Raw genomic sequence first — 24,264 nt, forward strand, 5'->3', positions numbered from 1 at the left:
TCCTCCGTGAGCTGTATTGCGGATTCACTACCAGGATCTCACCATTCTACAAAGAAGTGATCGTTGATGTCAAGAGAGGGGTGCGGCAGGGTGATACCATTTCACCAAAACTCTTCAGTGCCACCCTCGAGAACATCATGCGATGACTGGAATGGGAAGGAATGGGAGTGAAGATAGATGGTCGGCAATTACACCACCTCCGCTTTGCTGATGATATTGTTTTAATAACACCAAACATCAGCCAAGCGGCACAAATGCTGGCCGACTTTGACCGTGAGTGTGGAAAGGTAGGACTACAGCTGAATCTTACGAAGACAATGTTTATGAGAAACAGCCTTGTTCCTGACGCCCCATTCGCTCTCAATGGAACGACCATCTCCGAATGCAACAGCTATGTCTACCTAGGTCGAGAGGTCAACATGACAAATGACCTGGCACCCGAGCTGCGCAGGAGGAAGAGAGCGGCTTGGAACGCCTTCAAGAACGTCGAAGAAATAGCTAAGAGGACGAAGAACCTCCGGATCCGGGCACATCTCTTTGATTCCACTGTTCTTCCTGCATTAACATATGCCTCAGAGACCTGGGCCCTACGCAAACAAGATGAGAACGCCATTCAGGTCTCCCAAAGAAGAATAGAAAGAGCTATGCTTGGAATATCACGTTTCACTCAATTGAGAGAAAGAATCCGGAGTTCTGACATCCGTCGACGATCAAGGATCAGGGACGCTGTCTCATTTGCCAAGGTGTCGAAAATCAGATGGGCTGGTCACGTAATGAGATTTAAAGACGACCGTTGGACTAGAGCTGTTACTGATTGGATTCCACGGGATGTCAAGAGACCGCGTGGCCGCCCACCTACCAGATGGTCAGACTTCTTCCTGAAGATCATGAACGATCGGTTTGAGGCCCTTCATGTTCCCGGAGGGAACAGATGCCATTGGGCTACACTAGCACGCGACAGGGACAAATGGAGACGTTACTGGCGCCCGCTCGAGCAAATCGACGACTAACGGGAAGTTAAGTGATAAGTGAATAATGTAGGATTATTTCTTTTCCTTAAATCATGACATTAAAATTTTAAATAATAATTTTTCATACGGAATATTAGATCATTGGTAGTTCACAAAAAGTTCAAATTTAATTTCAGTTCTCTTTGCAAGAGTTAAGTCACATACAAAGAACAAGATAGTACCAGTGGAGAAAAAATATATTCTAATAAAATGCCGTAGTTTAGAAATAAAACACAAGAATTTATGATCTATTTTCTACTGAAATTTATCGAAGTATTTTAATATTTCAAATTTATTTAGCTCTAATGTATTGGGTTTTTATAATCCCTCAATACATGTCTGTTTGCTGCTAATGTCTAAAAATAACAGGGAGATAAATAATGAAGTCAGCAAGATGCATGCAAATAGGAAGGGATGAAATCGCATCATTTTAATTTTCTTTTTCTATATTTATTTCTTATGATTTGTAATTATCTATGTAAAAATTCTTTAAGGGTGGCCAGGGGTAGGCCCCAATGACTCTGCCCCTAGCCGCCCGCGTTCGGGGTGGGCCTGGGCTGTTCCTGCAGCCAGGGTAGACCAGGCCGTGGGGCAGACAACAGGGGAGACGAGGTCCTAGCTGGTAGATTGATCAGTTGCCATTTATTCCATTCTCTCGCCAGGAGCCTGACCCAGTCTCTCTGAGACTCCTATTCTGGTCTCACACTGCTCGTCATTCCAGTCTCCTGTCTCTCCCGCTCTTCTCTCTGTGCTCCATCTCGCAGCCTGGGCTCTCTCTCTCTCTCTCCACAAGCCTGCTCCTGTATTCCTCTACATTCTTCTCTCTCTGTCCCCCTTGTTAGTCTCTCTGAGGTCCATCTTGCCACCCTGACCCCAGTCAGATAGCCAAATCAACATAAGAAAGCCTTTCCTGAGGGCCCACCAAGTTCAAAGGGAACACCACCTACAATATTCCAAAACCCTTCCTGATTGCCCAAGGGCAAAATACCCCTTAAGATGTTTTTCTCTTTTCCTCAGTCTATCAACATATCAATACTAGCTATTTTTGTATGGACACAGTAAGAGATAACATTGAGGCTTGTAGGGCAGCTCTCCTGGGAACATCTTGCCACAGACTCAGACAGACTACAGTGCTCAGGCCAGATTAATCATCCCTAAACCTAGCAGGGTCCAAATCTAGTTATTACTTTTTGGAACATGACAGCATTTGTCCATGACCAAGCTCTTAACTTATAGTCAAGCATTATGCGTTTTGGCCAGGTACATCTCAATGCCAGGGTAGCACATAGCTTACTGCTTGCCCTGGTTCTATCCACTCCCTCCTCAGGACCCTGCTTTTGGGGGCACTAGGAAGTAAAGGCAGCTGAGGTTTAGGTGAGAAAACAGATGCCCAGGAGGAAAATATCACTGAGAGTCACATTACAAAAGCATGTCTTCTTGTGTCCATACAAAAAGAACATTGCTCTGAATAAACTGTGCAAAGGACTTAGGGAGAAGAGAAAAACAATATTTAGAGGTCAACAGAGTACAAAGAAAGTTACAAATAAACACAGAGGAATGGGAGCACTGTGATGGGAGCAACCCAATAAACCTAAACTAACTGAGGTTATTAAGGAAGGACAAAACAGTGTTATCCTACAGATCTATAGATCATAAAATTAAAACAATAAACAATGAAAGCTGTGCTGGTTACCACAGTTCACAAATTCTTCCCTCCAAGGCTTTAGCCAATTTTTCATAACAAAAGGACCATAATGATGTGAAAACTCCTAAAATGTTCAAGCCCTCAAATATTAGCATATCTTTATCAGCTGCATATACAGAAATCAAGAAAAAATTTAACATAGTCATACTAAGAAATTGGATTAATAAATTAATTTTATTTTCAAGTTATTTTTAATGTTCCCTTAAATGACTAACACTCTGTTACACTGTCCTCCCATTTTTCATTGATTTTGCTCAGGCGGGCACCAGTAACGTCTCACAAAAAATTGTGAGACTTGTTGTTACTGTTTTTGACATATTGAATATGTCACGGGGAGCTTGCTAGGTTTTGCTGTGCAGGCAAGATACTCTCAGTAGCTTGCCAAACTCTCCGAGAGTGGTGCAGGAATCGAACCTGTGTTGGCCATGTAGGCAGTGTGCAAGGCAAACCCCTTACCCACTGTGCTAATCTAGTGATCATTTATTTAACAAAAAGTGAAATACACATATTCATACATATACATACAATAGATGCCTAGACATCAGTGGCCTCAAATGTTCCTGCATATTAGCATATTTTTTTCTTCCCATGCTAGTTATAAACTTTTAATTTGTCCTTTTATTCAAAACCCAAGAGCAGGTGAAAAACCTAGAAAATTATCTTTGACTGTATCTGTTTTCCTTCCTAAGAAGAGAGAAGGACCTCACTCTTGATTTTGTTTTGACAGCAAGGAATTAATTAATGACAATCTTGAAATTAATCCATTACTTATGATGTCAGTGTGCCCCATGGGTGATTTATGTGAAGCCACCCAGGGAGGAGAAAGACGGTCACTATCTCCTCATCCACCTCTGGCCACCCAGGGTTACTGGGTTCTTGCCTCACAGAAAGGAATTTCAGGAGCAGACAAGCAGCGAAGTAAATAGATTTTATTTGGAGGGATTTTGAAGGTGTGGAGGGGGGAATAAGGAGAGAGAGAGAGAGAGAGAGAGAGAGAGAGAGAGAGAGAGAGAGAGAGAGAACACAGGCTTCTCCAAGGGCGGAGAAAGAGCCCACAGACACATCCCAATACTGGACTCGAAAGCATGAAAGTACACATCTCAAGAGGGAAGATGCGGCCGCAGCACACGCGCTCCGGCAGCAAAAGTGCACACTTCCTTGGTTCAAGGTGGCCTTTATAGGGTTTCTCCAACCTGCCCCCGTGTGGGCTTCTACGTTGGTCAAAGTCCATTGCTAAGGTTCCCAGGGGGTTGGAAATGGTGATGGTCTTCTTTGAAATTCCTTTCCTGGCCTTTTGTTCCTCCAGGAGCTTCTCTGGGTCTGTTGCTGGAGCCAGGAGAGGGTCTTATCAGGCCATAGTTCCTGTTTTCTGCAGGGCTGGCTTTTGCCATTCATTGCCTTGGGAGGGGGCCTTCCCTGTCTACCTGCCTACATCACTTAATATTGCACACTAGCATTCCTGACCCTTCATAACTTGTTTATATTGATACTAAACTGTAGCAGTCTTTGAAAAATTTACATTTCATATAGTTGTTGGCAGGTGTGATTAGTAAAATAAATGGATCTTGCTTAGATGAATCCGAACTTTTCTTTATCTTCTCCAGAAAAATATGCTTCTATAGTGTTTGTTTTTTAAGAGTAGTGGAAAGACTTGCCTTGAATTGATAAAATATGGATAACGTACATTCAATAAAATTTAAGATTCTACACATGAAAGAAAAGAACATATATGGGTGCAAATCAAATGTGTATCACTTTCTTTTTACCAAATTAAAAAGAATCTGATAACATAAGCTGTATCTAAATATTGATTTTGAATACACACCACTGCCTAATGTACATAATATAACAATCACTGGATGAAACTGATATATTTAACAGCTGGCCAAATTGAGATGATTTTAAAATGAGTGCTTATAAAGAGTCAATTTTGGGGTATTTTGCTGCTTAAGAACAAAGACACATCACAAATAAGCTCTTATGTTGATTTTTTCCGACAGGATTGGGAATTTCCACATTTCATGGGAATGGTTGATGTAAACCTTCCTGGGTTACACACCACTCAAATGCAGTTCAAGATTCCTTTCTTCGGGAAGATCTTTAAAAAGGAACATAGTATTCGCATAACAGGTATGTCATGACTTTCAACACATTTTCTTTCCAAGCTAGAGTCATGTTGGCTGCTAAAAAAAAATGGTGACATTTTTGAGTCAGGCAACTAAAATGTGCTTTTATTTTTTACAATGATGCAAGGTGATTCTTTTGCCAGTGGGATTCTCTGGCGACTTGTGTGAAGTGCGGAGGACACACACGGCAGCCTGGAGGAGGGAATCTCTACCTTCTCTCTCTCAACCTCTCACCAGGGATACTGGGAAACCTAGGACTATGAAAGTCGGCCACAAGCTATGGCACCTCAAGGATATTAACTTCCCAACAACACCATGAAGCAGTCACCAAACTGTGCTTGATGTCCTGTTTGTTCTTGCTGTGTGGCTGTGTGGGAGATAAGCCTGGCCATCTCATTTCTTAAGGAGCTGAAATGAGGAAAGGGAAGTCAGAAAAAAAAAACTTAGACCTTACCAAGGAGCTTTTGGGTCCATTGCTTTGCCAAAGAATTTCAGTAGCAGACTAGCTGTGAAGTATTAACAGCAATATTTAGAGAATCTGAGAAAAGGGGGGAGATAGAGAGAGGGAGAGAGGTGGAGGGAGGGGGAGAGGAAGAGAGATAGAAAAAGGAGAGAGAGAGGGAAGAGGGAGGGAGAGAAGGGAAGGTGGGAAGAGAGAGAGCACAAAGCCAAATTGAGAGGGTAATAAAAAGTGGTCTTTAGACATGATAAATGATGTTTTCGTTCTGCCTTAGATGGCTGATACTCAGAATAGTCCAGAAAACTAGATGATTGACTTATAGTTCTAAGACTTATTGTAAGTCTAGAATTAGTATTTATCTAGAATATTAATATGTGTTAGTATTCTAGTAATTCTGGTAATTCTACAAATATGTATAATTAATATGTTATCTAGAGTTTTAGCTCTCTAGGCTCTCTTAACAAATGATACAACTTAGGGTTGTGATAGCCCCTAAGAAACCCAGAGTTTGATTTCTGTCACCTCCATTCTCATTATTCACTCTGACAAGAGCTTAGTTCTGAGCATGGCTCATGTAGGCAGAACCCAGTTCCTGCCATAGCAGCCTCCTTGGAGCGCCTCAGCATTTTCCTTTGTCATAAAAATAGTTTCCTTTCACATCCTCTCCAGTGCAGTCATATTATTTGAGCCCATAACCAATATTCTATAATGCCATTTTCCACAATGTTTCCATGAAGTGCCGTAGTTTCTTCATTATCCAACTGTACAGCCGTGTGGATGCTTGTTCTGGAATGATTGCAAATCACTCCCATCATCATTGTGTTTCTGTTTCCATGATCAAGCACAAACCTTTCTCAGGAGGTGGAGCCTGTATCTTGATCCAAGCTCAACCCAGTTCCCCATTTAAGACAGAGCAGGAGTAAAACCAGCCATGTTCTAACATTATGCTTCTCTCAACATATGGAGATTCATGTGGTCAGAAGATACAGTATTCCTGTATGCATACAGATGCTCTCTCCTGGACAACCTGTAGATCCCGTCCTTACCCTCCAACTCCGTCCTTTCCAAGGACAACTAGTCTGTATCTTATTTTCAAAAAGAAAACAAAATTCTTGACTTTCATAACAAGCAATTAGATGATTATGAATGCGAGGCTGAACTGTTTCTTCTCTGAGTTTTATGTCTATTTTATAGGGAATGGGTATCAGTAGATAAGAAACTGGCTTCAGAGCGAGCAGGCAAACTCAGATGTTTCTGAAACTAAGCTGTGGTGATGCTCGTTAACCTTTCCAAAAAATCAGAGAACATAACCAACTCATGAAAAATCAGAGAACACAGCCAACTCAGTGTTTATGTGGTCCTGTAACTTTATGTTTTTTTTTTCCCTCCCGTTGATCATCGATTTGCTCGAGCGGGCCCAGTAACGTCTCCATTGGAGACTTTGTTGTTACTGTGTTTGGCATATCGAATACGTCATGGGGAGCTTGTAATATAGGTAAAAACTGCACATTTTCGTTTAGTTTTCCTTCATTGTAAGTGAGGTTGAGTGTTCATGCCTGTGATTATTTGCCCATTTTTTATTAATAAGCTATTTCTTTATATTCTTTAGATTCTTCCACTTTCATATATAGTCTACATAAAAGTAAATTTTGTATAAGAAATTTTGTCTCAATAGTTACTGAATTTATCATTCATTGTTTATGTGAAATGTTACCTTAATCTTATATAATTTTTTCTATGTTTATTTTAGATGCTCTCTAAATCTTTAATACATTTTTTCTAAATGCATAAGCCATACTGGTTATGGGTTCATAATAAATTTCAGTATCAGACACAGTAAAATATGTTTTTCATGGCCAATTTTACTGAATTACTTATTAATGTAATCAAAGCATTGTTTATATTCAATCTCATTATCAGTATATATGTATATATGTAAACAGTATATATGTATACATATGTGTGTGTGTATATATATATATACATATATATCTATATATGTGTGTGTATGTGTATATATATATATACATATATATATCTTTCCTTATATTTTCCAGCTGGAATTTATAATGGTTTCTTCACATAAAATCTACAAATTTTGCCTAAATTTATGATACCATTATATATATGTGTGTGTGTTGTTTTGTGAATAAGAAAGCTTCTTTTATTTATTTTGAAATTGTTACAGATCATAGAAAATAGAAACAAACACTAATTTTGTGCTAATAATGAAAACAGAGAGAGAGAGAGAGAGAGAGAGAGAGAGGGAAAGAGAAACACGAGCTAGAGTAACACACAGTAAGAAGAGAGTAAGGTGGAGGAGACTTGGAGTGATAGTACAGTGGGTAAGGGCATTTGCTTTGCATGCTGTAGACCCGAGTTTGATCCCTGACATCACATATGGTCCCCTTAACATCAGCAGGAGTGCTTGTTGAGCACAGAGCCAGGGTTAACTTCTGAGCATTGTTGGGTGTGATGCAAAACCTAAAAACAAAGAGAAAGCTAAAAATGAAGAAAACAAAAACTTGTCAGCAGAGAAGCAGGCTGAGGTAACATCTCCGGGAAGATGCAGTTGGTGTGTGCACCAGCTGCAGGTCCTGTCAGTGTGGGCCAGAGCTGCTTGGTACAGGCATCTCACAGGCCAGCTCTTCCTTTGTGTAGGCTATAGTTTACTCAAACTGCCGTCCTACGTGAACCCCTGCTGTCCCAGCCCCCAGCTCAGTTTGTTTCTAGGGTGGTTGCCATTGGTCTTTTTAAAATTTCTTCACCGGGCCCTTGTTCCTATGGTGGAGTCTCTCCTCCAGTGGGTCCTGCCTCCTCTCAGCTCAAAACCCTTTTTGCACTTGGCCTGGAATTCTGCAGCTCAATGTTTTCCCAAGCTCCTTGGTGTCAAAGGCCTCCATGCCTCTTCATGTCAGGTATCTGCAGCTGTTTCCCCCCAAAATTTACCAGGCCCATCCTCCTACTGGTTTCCACCACCATCCTATCTTCCTGTTTAGAACAGTTAAAACTCATCTGAGGTACTTAAAATGCTTGTGCTTTTTTTTTTTTTTAACGCATTCAACTTCAGCAAGCAGCAGGCAAATGCGAATAAAAGAAGGGGGAACAAATTGAGAGGCCTATATATTTCAAAACCATGCTGATCTGGAAAAGGGAAATGTTACTCCTCTGATATTCTGTTGTCAGTAACTGTCAGGTAGCACCACTTTCAAGAGGACGGGAGGATGGTTTCTCAGCAAGACAGTTATGGCATCAAGTCTAGTGCTCTGGTGTGGGATTGATTACGAGAATGGGAGGGCACAGTCTCTGGGTGGCTCAGGATCTCTGCCATATCCTAAAAACGATTACATCTTGCTTTTTTCACTGAATGGATTGCTTTTCACCACAGACAGCTCAGTAGATTATTGCAACATCCATCCTCTTTATGATTTTGTTACTGTAGAAATAAAAATAGAGGTATCCTAGATCTCCATTCAGACCATCTGCCTTCAGGGAGTTAGGCCACTTCTCATCTGATTAAAAATGAGTGGCAGAGTTCATGTCTGTCTCAAGTGATTCTCTTGCGGATCTTCAAATTATTTCATTTTTTAGGTATGCCCTCCCTTTGAAAGAGCTCTGATGTGATTTATTATAATACTCTTTCATGACATCTCAGTCATTCTCATCTTAAAAAAAAAAGACTTCCTGGAGTTACATTTTATACCTTCCTTTCTTTATAACAAGAAAGACAGTTGGATGATTAAAAATAATAGATGTAATTAGCTTCCAAGCTGTGGAAATGTCAGTAGTGAGTATGTGTGTGTGTTTTAAGGACAATGGCCTAGGATCGCCTACCTGCTATAATAAAATTCCTGAAGAAATCTGCGGTTACACTACCGTCTGTGGTGTCGAATAAAAATAGCCTGAGCATCTGAGTACTGTTAAAAAAAAATCCTTTTGCTTCCCAACTTGGAGGCTGTTATTCACTCTAAGCATGAGGCGACCTTTCCTAAATTGGAGAATGAGCTCATGAATAGGGAAAATGCAGCAGGTCTCTTTCCCATTCAGAATGAATGAGGCCCATTTATTAGATTCACCGGATAAATCAATCAATTTGAGTTCAGGTCACATCGTGTGGTTTCAGAGTCCCTGCTTAATCTCTGCAGCATGCCATCCTCTCGGACTTCTAAAACAGCTATCACACACATGGCGCCATCATATCCCTTTGGGTGGGCTTTTGCCTGAACCATCTGTTCTTGCTCTCAGCTCTTGTCCCAAGCCATCATGGCACTAATATTATCTCTGGCTATCAGAATCCCCATAAAAAATGTACTGCTTGAGAGCAAAACATCAGGTTAAAAAAAAAAGAGAGAGAGACTAAAAAATATTTGGAGAACACATTGGTTTAAAAAAAAAACATAGAATAAAGTCAATCTGTTAGCAGTATTTAATTTTGGCATGTTTTGCATGACTTTGTTATCTATGCTGTCCTTAGCACAATGGTCCATGTTTCTGGTGCCCAGTGATTACATTATTTAAATGTTCTAATTACAAACAAACACTGTCCTCCCATTCTTCATCGATTTTGCTCAAGGGGGCCCCCCCCCCCCCCGTAACGTCTCCATTGTGAGACTTGTTGTTACTGTGTTTGGCATATCCAATACGTCACAGGTAGCTTGCCAGGCTTTACCGTGCGGGCAAGATACTCTCGGTAGCTTGCTGGACTCTCCAAGAGGGTCAGAGGAATTGAACCCAGCTCGGCCTTGTTCTAATTAAGACTATCAAAAATTTATAACTTGAAATTTTATCAGATGCCTTAGAAGGGGCCATTACAAGAAGAGTTCCTACAATTTTTAGTGTCATTATCTTGGAAATAAAGTCTCCTATGTCCCATCGAAAACCTTTGTTGTACCAAGCATTATTTTTTCCAATATTTTTCAAAGAAAAAATACTATAATTCTCAGATTTTAAAATAGAGACTACATTTAAAGTCTGTCAGAACATGAAAACATATTGTAAGAAAGGTCTTGGTATAGTGCTGGTCAAATTATGATGATTATAGTATCCTGAGAGACCTTTACAAATATTCGTATTGCTGGGGTCCATTCATAATAGTGTCAATCCAGGAAGTCTGAGAGAAGATAAGAGAACAGGGCTTTTGAAAATCCTCTCCATATAATGTTGGATAATTATCAATTAATTGCTCCTTTCTTTTCAGGAAGCCAAAGGAGAGGACATTCAGTTGTCCTAAGACAGAGTGGCTGGGTGTCTAGAATAGTTTTTGAGAATTTTAAAATCAAAACTAAAAATAAAATAGGATACACATAAATTTGGGGGTGAAGAACTTCATGCTAGCAATTTAAATTCTATTTGTGCTGAGATGTGTATATTTCTCACAAGATCTATAATAAAAATACTTTCCTAGTATTTAGCATGCTCTATCTTGGGGAGTCATGCACATCTCACCCTGATATTTGTATGAAGTGTGTCGCCTATGTTCCATGTTCTCTCTTGAGCATATAAATCTCCCCCCTCTCTCCCTCTTTTTCTCCCTTTCATTTTCTTTCCTCCATTCATCCTTCCATGTTTTTCTAATAAAGCAATTTCATTTCAACTGAAATTCTTTTCTACTAAGAAAGAGGACAAAGTTGGAACATGTAGAGAAGCTGGAAAGCTGAATTTTTTAAACATTGTTTTGAAAGGCCTGCCAGAGACATACTCAGAATAGGATGCCTAAAATCTGAAATAAAGCCTGGAAACTTCTCTTCTCTCATGCATGGTGATGCTGCCCACACAAGCTGCCAGAGAACCACTCTTCTCCTTGAGGAATGTTGCTGCTATAAAACAGGTTCTAGTGTCAAATCCCTTTCCTCACAGTTTTACTTTTGTTTGTTTGTTTTTGTATACAAATGTTAAAATCAAAAGTCAAGAGTAAGAATGCAAATTCAGTAGAATTCGGTGATCATGGAGAACTTCTACAAGTCTTCTAGGAACTAGAATATTCAGGCTGTACTGAATGTTCTAAGAGCTAAGGTCAAAAATGATATCCCAATTGGCAGAATGAGGGATGACCACAGAGGAAGCTGGAGGCAAGTGTCAGAAGTGACTCTGTGACAGCAGATGGCTGTTTTTGTTGTTGTTATTGTTGTTTTATTTGCTAATATTTGTTCTGCACCAGGAGAAATTGGGCAAGGAACACCAGGCGTCTCTCAGCATCTAAGAGGGTCCCACCCCGACACTAACTACTTTTTCCTCTGTGATCTGGAAACTATATTGGGGTCGTAGTGAAGCAGTGCTATATAAAAGATTTGGTATGTAGATTTGACTTCGTTCCTGAGTGCTGACAAATTCCTTGTTCTCGTAAGAACTATGGGAACAGTAATATTACTTATATCACAAGATTATTTTAATAATTAAATCAACATGTATGAGATCATTAAAATATAGTAAGTACTGAAAACCTTTTCAATATTTTTACCTAAGGCTTTTCCTTTTTTTTCATCTAGAATTTGTGTTTCCTATTTAATCCAAAAACATTTGGTATCCTAAGAAAGGGGTCTCATTATGAATCTGAACTCTCTATTATAAGCTATTATAAGGAGAAAGCTAATAAATGGAAAGGAATTTCTCTCCCAATGAGATGATATAAATACACAGGGTTATCTCACACTGATGAGTTTTCACTGACATTCAAAAATCATTTATTTAGTATTTAAGTTTTTTCATCATAATTCCAAGCTAGTTTTATTCTGCTTGTCAGAAGTAGCTTGAATTGTTGCATCTGTTTAGCTCATCTGGATACCCCTTAACAGATGGTTTCCTACAGTATGTATGAGCTTTAATTTTATAATCTGGGCCACAGTTTATAAAAATAAATCATCTCTATCCAAGGCTGTGATACAATTTTTTTTCTGGGGAACTTTTACTTCAGTAACAAAGAGGATAAATTATTAGTGATCAGGCCACTATAGAATTTTTAACCCACATCTTTTGTTCTTTTCCTAAAAGTAAATGCCGAATGCAGCCATATAACAATCTTCTCTGCCCTCTTCCTCTTTACCTATAGGGTAAGTGAAACGATGGAATCAGAATGTGATATACTAAGACTCTGGAGGCAGGAAAGAAACAGCCTCTAAATTCAGTCTCACAAGCTCCTCTGAGCCCTATTAATGCCAATCCCAGTGGAAGCTCTGCCATCTGTCATTCCAGCCAGACAAAGGAAGTGTCCCATTGGTAGCCATCATCTGAGTAAATTAGGAAGAGGTTGGAGTAAAGGCCAGAAGGAAGGCCTGTGCAGGAGGAGAGAATTCACACTGTTGGCACAATGATGCCCACGGGAACTCTTTTGGCAAAAATGGAAAATGTTGCAGTAAACAAGTCTCCAAACGCCTGCCTGTGTTCTATTTCAGTTTCCTGAGCAGTGTGAGGGCACAGGTGCTTTACAAAGGAGAGAATGTGGAAAACATGAATAAAACCCCTTCGTTTCTATTCCTAGAGCTGTCTCATTTCTGGCAAAGGAGTTTCTAGTGATTGTTTCTTTAAGGAGCTCTCCAGAATCAATCAGATCATGCAAAGTGCCAGGGAGGCCAACGGTCTGTCTAACAGATTATTCTGTCTCACAAAATTAGCAAGGGATTTTTATAGAAAAAAATATGATGTATCTTGTTCATAATAGAAAGTTCATGAGGATGTCTTGTCACTTTCTCAGTTGTGAATTTTTCTAAACATTTTCCAAAGCAATTTCCAATTTTAATGCATTTCTCTAACTCCAAGAGTTTATGTTTACTTCTACACAAAACAAAAATTTCTCATATTTGTCCATAACTTATCTTCTTCATGACCACAGTTATTTTGCCAATCAGTCATTGCTTTCAGACTCAAACAAGGAACCCTTGTAGATATTGTCGAATATGTGAGGATTTTGTAATAAAAATCAGGTACACTTCAAGAATTGCTCTCACAGTCAGAAAAAAAAATGCTGAATATATTTTTTGAAAACCACAATCTGCGGCACGACTATTTTTCTTTTCCGAATTTTACAGATTCTATGCTATTGTTGCCGTATCCTGCAGTTTTACCTATGTTTCTTTTATTTTAAAAAACTAGAACTTTATTTGTTATTTTTATGCACACAATATTTCTGATGTTTACCTACTGATTAACACATGTTTCTGAGGCAGTATCTGTCTAAAGATAAGAGGACCTATGGGATTCAGAAAAAAAACCATGGTAGCTCTTAATCCTAAGATCACAGTCTAATTATCATTAGATCCACTACAGTAGCATTGTCTTTTCTTTTTTTCTTTAGCACAATTTTATCTTTACTGACTTTATTTCCTCTAGGAATAGTTCTGAATTTAGGAAATGACAATGACAAGAATACTTTAAAAAGCTATATTAGTGTTATTTTAATTAAGATAGTACTTTGCTCATTCAAGTGCTTCTTTTAATTAATTGGCGGGGGGGGGGGAGGGGGTGAGACCACACCTGCCAACAGTCAGGGACTTCGAAGCTCAGTGTTTGGAGGTCACTGCTGGTGATATTCAGGGGACTATGGACCACAGAGACAGGCATCAAACCCAGCTTTCTTTCTTCATGCAAAGCATAGGTATCAACCAATTGAATTTCCCTACAGCTCAATTTTTGTTTTAATTGTTCTTTAGAGTCACACAATGAGGTAATCTGGTAGTGGTGGTGGTGGTGTGGGGGGGAGGGAGAGTGGAGTGGAGATAGGATGCTTAGAGAATTGTGAGGAAAAACATGCAATGCAGGGATTAAAATCTAGACTCACATATGCAAGATGTATGTTGTATTATTCAGTCATATCCCCAGTACTCAAAATCTCTTATTATTTATACATTACTTGGCAAATATTTTGTTTACTAAATGCTCTATTATGTCATAGGAACTCAATGTAGTTTCTAGATTCCTTTAAATCACCCAGGGAGATTCTTAAATAGATACTAACCTAGTGAACCCTGTTTTTAGCACTCATGTCTGAGATAAGTGCACTACGAATATGGCCAAGAAAATGTCAGTTAGCACAAATTGCTATTTCTTTAAACATCCCTAGCTTCTCTTCTTCAAGATCATGTTTTCCTATTATTCCATAATGGAAAATAAATGGTTTTGAGGAGCATACTATTCTATATATCTGCTCTGAATGCCAGTTTAGTCAAGTATGGAAGCAGATTCAAAAGTCCTCAACAAAATCTGTGAGCCAAATCCAGTCATGCATTAAATAAATCATACACCTTGATCAAGTCGGAATTATAACTCAGTGTACCATACAAGGATGGCTTGATACAGGCAAGTCAGTTACGGTGGTGCACCACATCAATGGGCTGGAGGGATAGCAGAGCGGTAGGGCGTTTGCCTTGCACGCAGCCAACATGGCCGACCCGATTTCGATTCCTCCACCCCTCTTGGAGAGCCTGGCAAGCTACCAAGAGAATCTTGCCCGCACGACAGAGCCTGGCAAGCTACCCGTGATGTATTCGATATGCCAAACACAGTAACAACAAAGTCTCTAATGGAGACGTTACTGGGCCCGCTCGAGCAAATCAATGAACAACAGGAGGACCGTGACCACATCAATAAGAAAAAAAAATGTGATAATATCAATAGGTTCAGAGAAACCATTTAACAAGAATCAACACCTATATATCATTTAAAAAAACAATAAAATGAGAAGGAAAATAACTTACCTTGGGGCTGGACCAATAGCACAGCAGGTAGGGCATTTCCCTTGCACGCGGCCAACCTGGGTTTGATTCCCAGCATCCCATGTGTTCTCCCAAGCACAACCAGGAGTAACTCATGAGTACAGAGCCAGAAATAGCCCCACAGAGCATCACCAGGTGTGACCCTAAAAGAAAAATAAAAGAATTTACCTCAATAAAGACCATATATCGGGGGCTGGAGCGATAGTACAGCCTGCAGCTGACCTGGGTTTGATTTCCAGCATCTCATAAGGTCCCCGAGCACCGCCAGGAGTAATTCCTGAGTGCATGAACCAGGAGTAACCCCTGAGCATTGCTGGGTATGACCCAAAAAGCAAAAAAAAAAAAAGGACCATCTATCATAAACCTCACAGATAAAAATCTCTGCAGTGGGTCGGTGAGCATGAGCACTACTCTTGTCTTTACCTCCAGATTTTGTGCATTTCAGAACTGTTTTCTCCAATGCCAATACTAGTGCAATTTGTAGAAAAGTTTCAAATTGATAATTATTTTAACATGATAAATATGCTAATCCATAAAGCATATATATGTATTATACATAGAGTATATATACATATAATCCATAAAGCATATATACATATATTATATATCATATATATGCATGTATTTTATAAAACTACATTCTGGGCTTTCTTGGATAGCAGGTCCTTTTTCAGTAATGCATGCATAATATTTTATCCAAAATGAGATAGATGATCACCTTAACATGCTCTTCTCTCTATTAAACACTATATAAAATGAAATGAAGAAGTAGAGTGAAATTATTGGGATAATACTATATCTACATTTCTGGAAAACAATATAGTTCAAAGAAATTTCAAATATAACATCCTATTTTATCCTCAGAATAATCCTGGCAGACAGTTACACTGATATTATTCTCCATTTCACATAATGGAAAAAAAACAGATTCATATGGCAATAAGTAGAAGGATGAAGGAAAGAAAAGGATCATAGAACTTGAATTCATCTAGCTCAGTTTCTTCAATTTAAAATAAAAATTTTAGTGCCTGGAGAGGTTGAACAGATCCGCCAATGTTATTTTAGTGTTAGAATAAGATCTTCACCTGCTGATTTGGTCACTTTGTCTCTCTCTCTAACAAATCAGTAAAGATGAGTAGACCATGGTGATGATATCCTTTAACTGATGTCATGCAGTACATTTTTATTTGATCTTTCTCCATTCCATATAATTACATGAGGATTATATGAGACATAGTAGAAAGCAATTGTTTAGTGTTAAAGTTCACTGGTTAAGCTCGCCCAGAACTAGGTTATAGAAAAATTATTTAGAAGCTCCATATCCTATCATACTTCCTTATTTTTATCTGTGTATATTCACTTCCATTTTATTCTCATTTGTCTTTTCTTTGTCTATCAACATTGAGTATCTTTCTTCCACCAGAAAAGCACCCTTCTCTAAACTCCTTGAGCCGTCATCTTTTTCCTCCTTAAGTCTGTGAAAAGACTGATCTTCTGTTTCTGATGTTCTGAATCCTAGTAACAGAAACCCCTTTATGTCAGGTTTTCCTAATTAGAAAATCATTTTAAAAATTACCTAGAAAGGGTGTATTTTAATACAAAGAAAATTGTGAGTCGTGAAAGTGGTGGTCCACTGTGCAAGGTCAAGGGCCTCTTTTTCCAACCATCTCATCCGGATTTTACAACATAGGCAGTTTAGCGCTAAGGATAAAATGTGTCTTTCCAACAATAGACAAACACTCAAATATCCTCTCACAACTTGTTTTTATCACGGAAACTAAAAACTAATACCTCCCTGGTGCTAGATGGAAATCTCTTTTTTAAAAAGAGATTTGACCCCTTAATTTGCAATACTCTTAGTGGCATGCTTTCATGCATGCAGTGTCCCAACACCAGGCCCAGCTCCTATTCAGCCCAGCAAGCCCATTCCCCACCGTGGTAAGCTCAGGTCTGTATACCAGTTCCAAATCTGTTGCCTTTGACCTTTTGCTATGAGAATCTCTGTAGTTTCCTATCACCAGTGCCCATCCCCCTCTATACCTCTCTCTATTTATATTATTTCCCACTCTATTCCTACTCTGTCCCCTCAGCCCCTCTCTTACACAGCACTGATTTGTTTATGTATGACACCTACAATATAATAAAAACATAAACTAAAAATTTCAAGATAGTTTTGCCCTAGTTTTCTTTCAAGAACTACACAAATTGGTACATCCTACAAAGTCATTTATTGGGCTGGAGCAATAGTAAAGCAGGTAGGGCATTTGCCCTGCACACGGCTGATCCAGGTTTGATTCCTCTGTCCCTCTTGGAGAGCCCAGCAAGCTACCGAGAGTATCCCGCCCACATGACAGAGCTTTGCAAGCTTCCCGTGGCGTATTTGATGTGCCAAAAAACAGTAAGAAGTCTCACAATGGAGACGTTACTGCTGCCCACTCTAGCAAATAGATGAACGACCGGAGGACAGTGCTACAGAACAGTGCTACAGTCCTTAATTTTATTCCACTTCCTCAGCATCTTTAGCACTTAGTATTTCTATCACTATTTGACACCTCTCAAATACAGCCTGTTATTTTTCTTTTGATGTCTCTGCCTTAATTCTCTCCTGGAAAGCAGAGACATACATTCTTAGCATACACTAAGGTATCTTACAGAGTTTACAGTGAGCATAATAAATGCTTGATAATGAACTCACCTTTGTTTTTGATTAGATTTCTCTGCTTGAGTTTTATTTTTTTGGTGGTTGAATCTTAATGTGTATTTTGTTTTAGTTTTGTAGATCAAGAAGGGAAAAAAGGTTCAAACTTAATAGACCCAGATGCTATAAATATTTTATGGTATCTAAAAACATTTCTAATATTCCAACTTACTCTCTTATTTAGATGTGCAAAAAAATCATTCATGGGCTGGAGCAAAGTTATATCAGATAGGGTGTTTCCCTTGTGTGCGATCTCCCTGAGGCTTAGTCCCCAACACTTTTATATTGTCCCCAAACCCAGCAAGAGTGATCTCTGAGCAGAGTTAGGGGAATCCCTGAGCAGAGATTGTGTGGTCCAAAACGCAAAAAAAAAAAAAAACAAAAACAAAAACAAAAACAGAATAAAATAAAATCATTCATGTAAGAGATTCTACAAACAAATATAAACTCTGTATAACTGAATGGTTATATATTCAACAACGTAATAATTTCCCTTAAGATGGTTTACATAAATTATTATCATAAAGCTTATAATATGTACCAGGCACTATACTTAGGACATATATTCTCATAAAATATTATAATTTAATTAAAATTTATGCACATAAAGAAACAGATTTTGATGATTTAAACAACTAGCTCAAAATCACAGTTTTGAAATACAGATTAAAATAATTTTGCCTTCTGTGTAAAAATAAATATATCATTATGATCAATATTTTACTAAATTTTCATGAGATTGTTTTTGTGTATTTATTTATCATTTGAATACATATTGCAAATTACAATCTTGGTTTAATATGTTTGACTACAAATTTCTTTCTTGTCCAAGAATTCTATCATCATATGAAACAGTAAATAAATAATGTTCAAAACTGTATATTTCAGAACAAAATAAAATAATTTTGAGAGTAGATCAGAGAGATAATGCAGTGGGTAAGGAATGAAACTTGCATTAGCTGACTGGAGTTTGCAGCACCACAAATGGTCATCTGAGCCTACTTTGGGAGTAATCACTGAGTTCAGAGCCAGCAGCAATTGCTCTCCACAGCTGGGTGTGGACCTAAAGCCAAATAAAACTCATGATAATAATGATTACTGTCACTGTCACTGTCCTCCCGTTGTTCATCAATTTGCTCAAGCAGGCACCAGTAACGTTTCACAACAAATTTTGAAACTTATTGTTACTGTTTTTGGCATATTGAATGTGTCACAGGTAACTTACGAGGCTTTGCCATGTGGGCAAGATACTCTTGGTAGCTTGCCGGGCTCTCCGAGAGGGGTGATACATAATAATAATTTGGACATAATATGTCTGATAATTATAAATAAAACTTTTATAACATATTATATATATATCTTGATTTTCTACTAAAATTATGAGGGGGATGTTATTGTGTTACTATGACATACTTAATCCTATGAAATTTAAATTATAGTGAAAATTATTGTGGAATTAATTACCCATTGAAAATATTTTCACATTATTTACATTTATTTGTTTGTTTGGGCTTTTTTTAAAGATTTTTTTTATTAAATCACTGTGAGATAGACCCTTACAAAGCTGTTCATGATTAGGTTTTAGTCATATAATGTTCCAACATCCATCCTTCCACTAGTGTACATTTCCCAGCACCAATGTCCCCTGTTTCTCTCCCAACACCCATCCGCTATCTAGCCTGCCTCCATGGCAGGCACTTTTCTTCTTTTCTTCTTCTTCTTCTTCTTCTTCTTCTTCTTCTTCTTCTTCTTCTTCTTCTTCTTCTTCTTCTTCTTCTTCTTCTTCTTCTTCTTCTTCTTCTTCTTCTTCTTCTTCTTCTTCTTCTTCTTCTTCTTCTTCTTCTTCTTCTTCTTCTTCTTCTCTCTCTCCTGAGAGGTTATTGTGTTATCACTTTACCTACTTTTAACACTCAGATCTTAAGGTCATTGTATATATCATTTTATCTACTTTTAACACTCAGATCTTATCCAACACACACACACACGTGGTAGATTCCAACCAATTGATCAGTCCTTCTAACCTGTTTTCCCTGGTCTTGGATATTAGTCTTCTACTATATGTATTTTTTACACACCACAAATGAATGCAGTCATTCTATATCTGTCCCTTGCCTTCTGACTCATTTCATTCAGCATGATACTCTCCATGTCCATTCACTTATAAGCAAATTGTATGACTTCATTTTTCCCAACAGCTGTGGTGTTTCATGGTGTAGATATGCCATAGTTTCTTTATTGTGGTGGGGATCTGTGTTGCTCCCCAAAGTTGCCGTAGCAGTCTGGAGGTGGATCCTTCCATTTCACTACAAGTGTCCCTCCTCTAATTGCCAGGGAGGACTCTGGGTGTTTGATAGATGGTGGTCTTCTCTTCCTCATCAAGGATATTACCTTTCTCTTTGGTGCTCCTGGGTAACTTGTATAGGGCCACTAGGGCTGATTCAGGGAATGTGTTCTTTTAAACTGGCATTGTACAGATTCTTGTGTTCACTGTGATTTTGGTGAATCTGGGGTTATTTTGATTGGAATAGGCTAGTAGGCTATTGCCCTAATGTGGTGGGGGTAGCTGTCATAAATTTGGTGTAGGAGGCTGAGATATAGGTCCAATGCAATACAAAAGGAAAAATTAGCTGGCAGCAGCTGGTTGCCACCTGGGAAGCCACACAACCTTCCTCTAGTGTCCCTTGGGGTGGGGAGGGACCATGCAGGGCACAGATTCTGAGTTACAGTTTGAGTCCCACTGCCAGTGCATTTCTAAAAACAATGGTATCTCCTCTTGCATAGGTGCCCTCTGGGCACCTGTGGCTGTAAATAAAACCTCTCTGTTTACTGTTTCCTCTTGCCACGCTGCCCTATTTCCATTTATTTGTAAAGCTGTTATAGACAAATGATTTCTAAACAATATCTTATTCATATATGATTTTTAAATACTACAAAACTAAAACTGTTCATTAGCTTTGGTTATATTTATTTGTATGATAGATATGTTCTTCACTGAGAATTGGAGCAATTATTTTGTCTTGAATAATCAGTGTTATCGATCTGAATCACATAATTGATGGTTTAATCTACAGGTCACCTACAAATAGCAATATAAATTCAATTGATATGCTGTCATGCTTGCATTACCAAATGATTTATTTCTGGTCCAGACATAATTATAAAACTGCAAGAAATATTCAATCATCCACTGAACTTCTGTAAGAATTTTATTTGAACTTTTTATAAGCATTAATTAAAATGTTTTGGAGACTAGTCTATATGAAAACAAATATGACTATAGTTGTGCCTGTAAAGCAATGAGATTTAATCTGGTTAGTTTAAATACTCTAAATTACTGTTTCTGGGACTGAATGTTGTATTTTCAATATGCCTAGATTTACTTTGGTAAATTTCCTTTGCAAATTCACTCAATGGCAGCATAAAACTCTTTACAAATATTTATGCAAGTCTAAAACTTTAACAGTCCATACTAGTATAATATATTCATTTTATATAGTATTATATGAAGAAAAGCGTATTGTTATTTTATAGTTCTATATCATTTTGACTAATACAGTGTTTCTATTTTATGCAGGTAAATGGTTTAACTATGGAATTATCTTTATCGTCTTGATTTTGGATCTTAATATGTGGAAGACTCAGATATTTTATATACCTCATGACTATGGACAATATGTTGGTCCAGGACAGAAGATATATACAGTAAAGGACTCGGAAAGCTTAAAGAATTTGAACAGAACTAAGCTCTCCTGGGAATGGAGGTCCAATCACACTAACCCAGAGACTAATAAAACCTATGCTGAGGGGGACATGTTCTTACACAGCAGATTCATTGGGGCTAGTATTGACGTCAAGTGTCTGGCTTTTATTCCAAGTTTGATGGCTTTTGTGTGGTTTGGATTCTTCATTTGGTTCTTTGGACGATTTCGGAAAAATGAACAAGGCATGGAGAATCAAGACAAAACATACACACGCATGAAAAGAAAGTCTCCATCAGAGCATAGTAAAGATATGGGAATCACTCGAGAAAACACACAGGCCTCGGTGGAAGACCCATTGAATGATCCTCCTTTGGTTAGCATCAGGTCTGATTTCAATGAGATTGTCTACAAGTCTTCCCACCTAACATCAGAAAACTTGAGCTCACACTTGAATGAACCTACTGGCCCCATAGAAGCAGATCCAGATCCAACAATTTCTATAAGTACACCTACGAACTAGTCACTCACTTACTTGAAGATAGCACACAAAGCAACCTTGAGTGTAACTTTAAGTTAGTGTTTCCTTTTGTATATGTAAGGTTTACGTAGTATTAGGTTAAGAAATACAAACAATGCCACAACGGTGCTCAACATGCTTTTTCTAGGACTCATTGTTTTCTATTCGTATTATGATACATGTGCCTACTGTATATCTAACAGTCCTCTAGAAATTGCTTTTCACAATTGCACAGGCTATTCACTGACTTTACAGCATAGGTTAGCTGATTTCCTGCATATCTGATGTTCAACCATAGTGGTGCCTTGAGACATTAACTGTTTTTAACTGTACCAGAAATGAAGTGTGGAATAGTTTTTGTATGCAATTATTTTGATCTACACTTGATGTCTGAGCAAGAAGCTGATGCAGTCAAGACATGGCTCAGGAAGTATTTCTTAGTTTCTTATGCAGCTGCAGAGTTAGTGACTTTGACAGCTGAACTGCGGAGAAGCATGGTGATTACCTCTGAATTTTATTGGCTGTCTGCCAAAAACAAATACAGGTACAAAATTCAGTAATAGGAGAATGATAATCCAACATGGGTCACTACTTGTGAAATGTGACTTTCTCCAACCAGTAATTGCAATCAGATGATAATACTTAATTATGTTGTCCTAATTAAAGATAAATTGCTACTTGATTAAAATCCTTGCCCTTCACCTTTGGGACAAAGGTTAAGAAGCACAGTTGAATGAACTACCAAATTTATTAGCATCTACACAAAGCCCTAGAAGACCAAGGAACTGAAGTTTTAATCATGCAAGGGTTGCATAATGTACCATCTATAATATTTGTACATCTTTCTGTAAACATGGCTCTGAATAGTGAAAACTGAAAACATATTCCAATCCTGAGCAAGGGAACTCCTCTAAATCATGCAGCAGAACCTTGTGAGGTAGAAAAAGATGTGCATGAAAGAATCTGTTTTGTGGCTTGTTATGTGTGTGCGTTTGTTTTTGATTTTTAAAGAATTAAACACCTCACATTAATAAAAATTATAAATCAGTGATTTCGCAGTGCAGGTTTTTATTTATTAGAGGAAGGAGAATCGCATCTTGGTTTAACAGGAGCCCATTTAATATTTTGAGCCTTTAAAAAAATGTAATACCAGGAAATTTAAAACATAAGGTATTCCCAGTTTGCTTTCAGTTTTGCTCCACAGACTGATTACACACTTCTTAAGGGGGTTGGGAGAGATCACACTTAAGAAAAATAATTTTCTTGCCACAGACAGACATAGCTATATGTCGAATTTATGATTGTTAAAAATCTTGCTCATTTTTAGCTATCATATGCTTGCAACACGCTGAATTAGTGTGCATAATATAACTATATGTTTATATTTCACTCGAGACCCAGCTTTAATAAACATCCTTCTACATTGTTTACGAAGCAGCTGGAACCACGCTCCTGCTGCTTCTTTTACCTTTAATAACCATTCGCGGTGCTACTTAAAATCAGAAGTATGTCAGACACTGAAAACACAGAGATCAAACCAGTTTACCTATACTGTGCATGCTGTTGCGGATGTATAGTGACATTAGCCGTCAGCAAATTTACATAGCTATTCAACTTTTGATCCATGAGCAAAATAATGATGCTATCTCTAAGGACTATATTTTTGTTTATTAAGACAGTTGATGTCTTAAAGAATAAATAAGGAAATTGAGTTATAAAGTGCGTGTTCATTATCAATATACCTTTACTTTGAAAATATCTAAGTTTTTGTATGCATTTCAAAAATAGATTTTTTTAGAAAATTTCAGTGAGGGAATTTCATCAGCAAAAGTGCAGGAAAAAAAAACAAACCTTAGGTATAATACTTCTATATTTCTGTGGATTTGCTAGGGAAACTGGTAACCAACTAATATGGAAGTAGATACTTAAAGATTCATGACTTTACAAGAAAATTACATACAGGGATAGCATTTTGAAACCAAACAATACTTGAACTCTTGAAGGTTTCCATAATTCAAGTGTGTATGCCAATCTTAAACTTTTTCTATATAGAGTCTCTATTCTTCTTTTGCATCACCTTTTGAGTTATGTATTGTGTATTACATTTTCACTGTAGCACTGTAGCACTGTCCTCCCATTGTTCATCGATTTGCTCTAGAGGGCCCAGTAATGTCTCTATTGTGAGACTTGTTGTTGCTGTGTTTGGCAGATTGAATATGTCACTGGTAGCTGGTCAGGCTTTGCCATGTGGGCAAGATACTCTTGTAAGTTTGTCAGGCTCTCCAAGAGGGAGAGAGGAATAGAACGTGGGTTGGCCCACCGGCTGTGTGCAAAACAAATGTC

At 38.1% G+C, this 24,264-nt stretch overlaps 1 protein-coding gene across 1 annotated transcript in view; it reads left to right on the top strand.

The window, feature by feature from the left end:
* Positions 1-22,972, top strand: part of TMEM117 (transmembrane protein 117) — a 497,557-nt gene extending 474,585 nt beyond the window's left edge. The window contains exons 7-8 of the mRNA XM_056117749.1: positions 4,716-4,845; positions 21,278-22,972. Of these exons, the coding sequence (XP_055973724.1) occupies positions 4,716-4,845; positions 21,278-21,924 (777 nt within the window). The 3' untranslated portion in view covers positions 21,925-22,972. The remainder of the gene's footprint in view (positions 1-4,715; positions 4,846-21,277) is intronic.
* Positions 22,973-24,264: the final 1,292 nt, after the last annotated feature.

This window comes from Sorex fumeus, unplaced genomic scaffold (genome assembly GCF_029834395.1).
Source record: "Sorex fumeus unplaced genomic scaffold, SorFum_2.1 ptg000036l, whole genome shotgun sequence".
NCBI lineage: Eukaryota > Metazoa > Chordata > Mammalia > Eulipotyphla > Soricidae > Sorex > Sorex fumeus.